This window comes from Rhinoderma darwinii, chromosome 5, assembly GCF_050947455.1.
Source record: "Rhinoderma darwinii isolate aRhiDar2 chromosome 5, aRhiDar2.hap1, whole genome shotgun sequence".
Taxonomy (NCBI): domain Eukaryota; kingdom Metazoa; phylum Chordata; class Amphibia; order Anura; family Rhinodermatidae; genus Rhinoderma; species Rhinoderma darwinii.
Genome location: NC_134691.1, coordinates 265,598,076 through 265,606,941, shown reverse-complemented (window position 1 = coordinate 265,606,941; position 8,866 = coordinate 265,598,076). Strand labels below are relative to the sequence as shown.

Sequence of the window (8,866 nt, the reverse complement as noted above, 5' to 3'; positions counted from 1 at the left end):
AACTAGGTAGCCCTTGCCCTTTTTTCTACTTCCCCTACAGGTGGCCTAACCTCAGTCACTAAGCTTACTCCCTGTTGGAGTGTGTTCTAATCCTAGCAGAACTGGGTAAAGGCAGCCATTACTCCCTAAAGAGGAGTATTTATTGCTGTGCAGTCCTGAGTCTTTCTATTGGATTCTTCACTACTACTAGCATAGTGTAAAGTGTGTGGTTTAGTAACCCCTTCTACTGCCATGCCTGACTCTCAGGGAGAACCCATTAACGCCAAACAACCTTTGCAATTTATTATGCATGTACCAAGTCCAATACTAAAATTTTAGAAGAGTATAGAAAAAAAACTTGTTTCTGGGGCACTCCTGTGCAGGTATTCAGATAAACTTTCAGTCGACTTTAAAAGATACCTGATGAAGATCTCAGTACGAGATTGAAACGCGTTGCACAGTGTTCGATTTTATATGATTGCATGAATAAACACCTATCCTTTTGAAGTTGACTGCAAATACCAGCACAGGAGGGCCCCAGAAACGAGTTTCTTTTATCTATACTCTATCATTTATTACCGGACCATGGGAGGATCTCCAATTTAGGAACTAAATATATATCCCTAAAGTAATCACCTTAGAGGAGCGCTGGTCTCTTCTTTACTTCTTTCTTATAAGCAAATTTTTAGTAGAAAAACAGGACAATATTCTGAATACTATAATCTCGTAGTCTTACAAAAATAATAATACTATTGCCAGTAACATATGGTATTCGTAGATAAGAATTTATTCTGCAAAAATTAATATAATCACATTTGTCATTTGGAGTCAGTACACCTTTACATTTTGCTGGTTTTACTGTAAACACTGAAGAATACATACATTTTTATAAATTCAGTAATATTTTAAAGTTTAGGTTTAACGTCATGTTATAAGCAACTAATCTATGTATTACTACATTTGATGCATACTTAATTTGATAACATCTTAAGATGTGCATATATATATAACCCTGAGCTTCTGCAACAGAATACGGACCTTGAAAATACAGTAAATCTGCAGCAGTACATACCGTAATTTAATTGTCTAAGAAATACATTTTTGTTTAGAAAAATATCTCTGGAAGACGAAATAAGTAGTTTTTTTTTGTTGTTTTTCTGTAGTGAAAAACCCCAGTGGTCATAAATGTGAATTTCATTTGTACAAAATAGAAGAAAAGATTGCAGCACTCCAGGAATTTGAATACATGTGATGTGATTTATTCACCCATGTAGATAAATACAACGTTTTATCCTCTCACAGGGACTTTCTAAACTTGAGGAAGTCCCTGTGAGAAGAATGAAATGTTGTATTTATTTACATGGGTGAATAAATCACATGTAGTCAAATTCCTGGAGTGCTGCTTTTTCTTCTATTTTGTGTGACTTGGACCCGGTATCAAAGTTGGATACGCTGGCACCCACACTGTATTGAAATTACCAAAGTGCTTATTTCTTCTATTTTCTGAATTACATTTGTAGAAATCTCATTCACATTTACATCTTATAACCACACCACATATTTTCTAGCACTTGATGTGATTTTCATAAACTGAAGCCACCTGTTTGTGAAATTTGTTTGATTTTACCCCATTAGAAAAAAATATAAAAGGTGAAAAGAAAATATAAAAAGATATAAAATGGGTTCCGCGAAACATGTGGTGTCACGATTACAATTTTCTGTAGAAGCAGTTCTAAATTATCTTCTAGAACTGCTTCATTGAAGGGGTTTTCTGTTTTTTTCTTTTTTTTTTTATCTTTAAAAATAAAGGAGCTTTCCCACTGCAGTTGTGCTCAATGTCCGTACATGCTTTCCCCCCACTCGAAGGAACCCACTGTTTCACATATTGACAGTAGGTGACATAAGGAACAGTGGTGTAACCACCGCCATAACAGCTGTACTGGCTGCCATTGGGCCTACGGTCCCAGGAGGGCTTCAGCCACCCGGCACGACCCTCAATTGTATCAAATACAATTAAATACAATGGTGGAACAGGGAACCATCAGCTCCCTGCTCCACAATTCCCTCATTGACCCCTGACGTCAGCGCAGGCTGGTGTGATGCTGTGACTTTATCGCACCTGTCCACGTCGAGCCACTGACACCGGCATCATCACTGTGTGGGGGCACTGTAACTGTGTGCTACATAAAGTGTGGACTATTGAAGTGTGTGGGGCACTGTCTGTTTGCCAATATTATTTTTGGGTGAACTAAGCTATGGGGCACTATTTTTGCAGCAGTAGCACACTGTTAAAGGCAGTTGCAGGAAAAGTGAAGAGCTAGATATCTGGGCAGCAAACTCTGCATCGAAGAGTCATGGCTGGGAGAAATTGTCACTGCAGTCTGGGCCGGATGGAGAGAATAGGGAAAGTAATTTACTCCAATTAGAGAAGACGTCCCTTATGAGCCACTGGATTTAATTGTACTGTATTCATTGCACTATATTCACATTGTGATAATACTTCGTAGAGCGCCAGTGTATGTGTCACTTTATGGTGGTATTATTTGTTGTATTGGTCTTTGTAGTAGATACATGTGGTCATGTTGTGGAGCTATTATTTGGCCCTTGTATAGTGGTATTAGTTGGTAAGTGCATGACTGTATTTTTGAGAGGTAAATTGTACATACTTTAGTTTTTATGACGGGGCAAATTATTTGGGAGCAGGGCTGATGCACTTATGGATACAGGTTCCAGGCACCACAATGCTGATTTTCATTATAAAGTAGTTCCCGAGGGCAGAGTAATGCTGAGACAGTGAACATAAGCCTATCATGTGCTCTAAAAGTTGTCTTATAGCTATACTGTCAATATATTTTCTTTTGGGGGGGGGGCTTTTTCCTTGAGGCTTGTGCTTCTGATCTTCCGGTGCCGGGATGTAAAGGGGACTGAGAAGACCACTCAGGCTGTTTATTGTGGTCTGGGCTCTATTTTTTCTGACTTGTCTGATAATTAAATTACAGTCTTAAATTTTACATGAAGCTGGTAAAGCTTCTTGCTCAACGGGGGCCTATTCAAAAGTTTGGTAGCCCTTTCTAGTTAAGCCCCTGATAGAGAGGGAGGGCATAATTTTTTAAACATGTATTGGAAAAGTCCTCCTATTCTTCATGAATAAAAAGGCTGTATAAAAGAACGTAAGCACAGGAAACCCCTTTAACAAAAACCATAACTGCTGATTGCGGCAAAAATTGCCCATAGTTTTGCTATGTATTCTTCTGTTGCTTTGATGCAGTTGGAGTGCAGCTTTGTGCCCCACCATAAAACAATGTGTGAATATTTAATGTATAGGATTTGGGCCCTGAGGATGAGGGAAACGTGGTGATCCTCCCATATGTGACCCCATGGGTCTTGGCACAGGTGGACTTGTAACAGCAATGCGTGGTGTTGGCATCATTGAGCCATCTCTTCTTGGTGCAGTGTTGCTTGGTAAGGTTGCTCCATTCCCTGGATGCATGCTTGTATGTACTGCATTATTCTGGCTCTCTTAGGAGAAAAAAGAGATAGCTATGTTGGCATAAAACATTTGAAAAAATATATAAAATTCTACACATTTTAATATATGAGTATCTAATTTGTATTTGTTAGAAAGTATAAATATCTGTTTTCTAAATATATAACTTTGCCACACCTTTTTGTTGTAATTCTCCAATGCATCTAAAATAAAATACAAGGCAAATTTGAAAATTGGCTTGATTAAAAATCTACCGTTTTGTTATTACAGTGCCTATAAAGACCTTTGTTTCTCTATAGTTACAGACTACAAACAAACCTGTGTGGTCGGATCCTACAGTCCTCCCTTTCATCTCTCTCCCTATTCTTGCTAACCTACCAAATTTATGATGCAAATGCTACAATCGCAGGGACCAATGGGTTGTAGAGAGTGTATTGGAACCCTCAAAAATTGATGGTATTATATTTTCTACTTATTCACAGCAGGTGTAGATTTGTTCCAAAATGTGCACAATTTTCACCTTTTTGTCGAGGAAATGGGGCCTAACATCTTCTTGATGACCACACCTAATTTTCTTGTCTTTTTTATACAAATTTGGTAAGCGATGAGAACATGTGCATCTCTTACATTTATTTGAAATGAATTTGTCACACATCACTGTTTTTGGGTCAATAGTGGCAGTGCTACTAATTATTTTTTTTGAGACTTATTATATTAACATGATTTGAAAGAGCAAGTTTAAAACAATGAGATTTTGGATATGGATTTGGAACATGGGTACATTTTATGATGCTAAGTAAAATTTTAGGTTAAGATAATTAAATATAAAGTTAGAAGAGGCTGTTACACTTAAAATGTAGTTACTTGTTACTTTTAGGACATGAGATGGCTGAGGTTGATGATTGCTAATGAAGAATCCAATAATTGAAATGATACGATATGCCATCAATGTCTTTTTGATGGGGAATCGACCACTGTGAACATTCTAGAAAGACATAACGCCACTGTACATATATCTTTTCTTTTGCCTGTTCTTGGTTTTATCTGTATAGTTCACGCTTGATATGCAATGGAATACAACTGTACTTTGAGTGACGCAACTGTAACCCTTTTATTAGTCACAATTCATTGTTACCGTGCTTTGAAAACTCAATGAAAAAAATGTTAACAAAACTGTTGACTCCACTCAGCTTTTTTCGGAGTCCACATGGTCAGTCCATTACAGTAGGGGCCTATGCATCAGAGCTATACATCAGAAAATACTCCTAATGAATACCTACGACGTAATCCTCCGACATTCAGTTGCATACGTCTTCCATTGCAAAAAAGCGTATACCGCAAGGTATACGTCTTTTTACTGGACACCTCGGTATGGAATAGTGCAGTCGACTATGCTATTCCATGCAGCTAGATAAAAGGTGTACCGATGTATCCCAGTCCTACAGTTGTCAAAAGGACACTCTTTTAGCATCCGACGGGTGAATGTAGGCCTATGGACACAATTGGTGTATGAAGTGTGAATGGGCTCTAAATGATTGACCAAGTCAAGACCTTAAAATAAAGCAGAGCAGAACATACAGGAGCTGAACGATCACAGTGCCATCGATCCTTGTAGTAAGTTAACCCCTTTGACTCAATAAATAAGTTACCGTAGAAACCAGTGCAAGCCTGCATTTTGTGTTAAATTTTAAGCAACCAGCATGTACTTCCAACACCCCAAGTAGACATAACGTCCCCCAATGTTTGTTTTATACCTGTTGCAGCATTTTGTAGCCTGAGGGCGTTTCTTGCACTTGGAGGAAGTAGTTCTTCTAGATCTCTCATAACAGAATTAGCTTGTGTATTATTATTCCTTTTATTTTTTTCATCTTCCCTTTGCTGGGGAAGAAAATCACAGTTAGATTTCAATGCAATTAAGAAGATAACATAATTACAGCTCAACTTCCTGTTGAAGGTTTGGTCTATTCTTTTAAACTCCATGTAAAAATCCCTTACATTTATTTTAGGCAGATGCTAAATATTTCAACCTAATTGACTTTGACAGACCTTGTGTAAATAACTGCTCGACTAGTTTCTCAATTGGAAGGGAAAAAAAAGCATTCAGATGTCTTCATTCAGTTTGTTAAAATAAAATAAATCCTTTTGGATATTTTTCATTCCATAAAATATTAGCTTACCATCTGCATTTTCTTCTTCAAATCTATATTTGCTTGCTGATAGGCTTTTGATACAGCATTGAGGTAATAAATTGCTAATCTGAAAGACATATTTGTGGAGTACAGACATTAATAAACAACTTATTAAGACCATACAGAGGTACAAAAAAATATACAGCACAATTAGCATATACATTAGTTCCTAATCATGCACCTGAGTATGACCCATACTAGTAATAAAAAAAAACACTACAAAAACCAGGAGTTATACATTCAGAATTAAGCATAGTACAAGAATGAAAAACCTCAAAACAGCTTTTCAATATATAAAAACAGTGAGATGCTACAGTCTCTAGCATTTTGCCAGGGGAGTATGAGGAAGGCACTCCAATAAATTCGGATCCTATAATCAAGGGAACGCTTCATGAGACATAGCAAGTGAACATTAGGTGCTAGTGTGTGGGTTAGCCACCCATGGCTGACAATTTATCAAGGCCACCACCAGCCTTATAGGTTAATTTAAAGAAGGGAAAGTAGATTTTATCTCGAGGTAAAACTACTTCCTGTTCAATAAATTTCATAACATCCTTAAATTTAAGGAATAATGGGGCAGTCCAAAAACATATGTAAAAAATAGCCAACAGCCATAAGACAGTGGGGGGGGGGGGGGGATTCTACCCACCCAACATAAGAGGGAGTATAATAAATGTTATGAAAACATGTAACCTGAATAAGAGGGTCTCTGGCTGAGATCATAGATTTCTAAATTAATTTTTGGGTTTTGTTTTTACGACGTTCACCGTGCAGTAAAAACTACATGTTAGTTTTATTCTGCGGATCAATACGATTATGGCAATACCAAACTTATATAGTTTTTCTTTTTATGTCTTACTGCTTTTACAAAGAAGTACATTTGTTTTGTGTCTTCATATTCTGTGAGCCATACATTTTTTATTTTTCCAGCTAAACATGAATGAAGAGAAGTGTATGACGCTGATTGGTCAGTGTCATACACTCCTCTGTACAACGCCCACTTGGTAAAAAGTTTTAAAAAAACGCCCAGTTGGGCATTAAGAAACGAATTGGCTTAAATCTAAAATTGCTCATAACTTACTCAAAAATGATCGTTTTTTCAAAATAAAGACCACTAATGTTATCTACCTTACAGCGCCTATCAGATTATGTAGGAGATAGGGCATTTATAATCTGGTGACAGAGCCTCTTTAACTTTAATAACTCACAACATCACTTAGAGACAGGCAGTTATTTTATAAATCAACTAGAGACAGTGAATACAGGCACAGTGAAGCAATTGTTTGTTATTATTTCACTATTAGGGTATGTTCACACAGAGTCTTTTGGCGCTGTTTTTGATGCCCAAACCGCATCGGAAACAACACTAAAAATTGGCCAAAATTGCTTCTCATTGATTTCAATGAGAGGCAGAGGCATTTTTTTCCCGCTCTGTGGAACATGCTCTTTCTTCCCACAGTTCCGTCTCTAACCTCCCATTGAAATCAATGGTCGCAGTCGAAAAACGCCCCAAAAAAACGACAAAAAAAAATAAAGCAAAGAAAGTGCAGGCAGGGCAAAATGTGCCTCAAAATTCCTGAGGGAATTTTGATGCAGATTTTTCTGCCTGCAAAAAATTCAGTGTGAACATACCCTAAGGCCCTGTTCCAGGCAATTTTGTCTGGAATTTTGAGGCAGATTTTGACCTGCCTGCCGTTTGCTACGTTTTTCGCTGCATTTTTGTGGCGTTTTTTGGCTGCAGCCATTGAGCACTGCAGGCAGAAAACGCCACGAAAAATGCTTTCTCAGCCTCCCATTGATGTCAATGGGAGGTCAGAGATGGAAACGCCTGAAGAAAGGGCATGTTGCTTATTTTTCCTGAAATCAATGGGAGGTGAATTCGGCCGTTTTATGCCATGGTCTCCTACGCGGTTTCCGCTGCAAAACCCGCGGCAAAAAACTCTGTGTGAACTGGGCCTTAGTCCTATTCACATAGCCCATGTTGCGCCAACACAATGTGTGTGTGCGTGTGTGTGTGTGTGTGTGTGTGTGTGTCGCATGACTGATGCCATGTTTAGTCATATTTAGTTAGCCTGTGGATACATTACACAGGACTAATCTGTGGGCTATACCATTCTACTGTGACAGGGGCCTCAATCACTACAATAAATGTATGTGAGCAGAATTTCTAATACATGTATATTAGAAAACTGTATGATTTCCTATTCTACAAATCAGTAAAAAAATTAATAAAAACTGGGCAACCCCTTGAAGGTGTCTTAGCGTCTCCATAAGTGCTGTAGGGGTAAATATAACTCCAAGAGAAGCACATACATAAAAATTGTAATCATAATATGGGCAGCAAAAAATTTAAAGGGGTTTCCAGTAGTGCCCCGAACATGAGAGAACACAGTTGTAATAAAGAGAGAGTAAAGTTATCGTTAGCATTCCAAAATGGAAGATATGTGCATCATAGTGCAGTACAAGGCAAAGCATCATGTATTAAAATAGTTTCAAAAGAGTTTCAGGAGACATAGCGGTAATGAAAGGAATGGAGTACATTTAGTTGCAATTAGGAAAATACGTTTTCCGACTTGACTAGAACATTTGTGCACCAGCCTGAGTTTTGTAGGGTAGACCATGGAATAAGAAAACTGTTTATCCCATAGATGTCTTTTAGCTTCCGTGAGTTTCTGTTCTTGCTTTTGTACTTTAAGAGAGTAGTCAGGAAAGACTTGTACATCCTGATTATCATGTCTTAGAGGGCCTTGTTTCCTTACTAGTTCGGGAAGCTTATCACAATCTTTAAAATTAAGAAACTTGAGTATAAGGGAGCGAGGGGGTGCACCAGGTGGAGGAGCCATAATTGGGCTACAGTGCACACTGTCCACACAGAACATAGGAGAGAAAGCATCCTGGCCATTAACAGTCTTCAGCCAAGCTTCCAAAAAGGCAGTAGGGTCTGACCGCTTAACTCCTGGCAGACCAACAAAACAGACAATGCATCTCCGCACACTATTTTTCATGTTGTAAATTTGAGCTTGCCATCTAAACTGATGTGACTCTAGGTTGCCAACTTTGAACAAAATTAGGGCCACTGCATCTTCCAAGTCAGAGATGCAAAACTCAGATTTATTGGTTCTTTCTCTGAGATTATGAACATCTTCCCAAAGATGAAAATCTGTTTGGAGAGCGTCTATTTTTTCTGTGAGCACATTACGACATTCAGTAA

General features: G+C 38.0%; 1 protein-coding gene across 1 annotated transcript in view; it reads right to left on the bottom strand.

Annotated features, from left to right (window-relative positions):
- Positions 1-1,362: 1,362 nt before the first annotated feature.
- The window catches only part of TMC2 (transmembrane channel like 2), a 189,441-nt gene continuing 181,937 nt past the window's right edge, over positions 1,363-8,866 (bottom strand). Inside the window, exons 18-20 of the mRNA XM_075828240.1 lie at positions 5,644-5,722; positions 5,221-5,344; positions 1,363-3,498 (exon numbers count right to left, since the gene is read on the bottom strand). Coding sequence (XP_075684355.1) covers positions 3,293-3,498; positions 5,221-5,344; positions 5,644-5,722 — 409 coding nt within the window. The 3' untranslated portion in view covers positions 1,363-3,292. The remainder of the gene's footprint in view (positions 3,499-5,220; positions 5,345-5,643; positions 5,723-8,866) is intronic.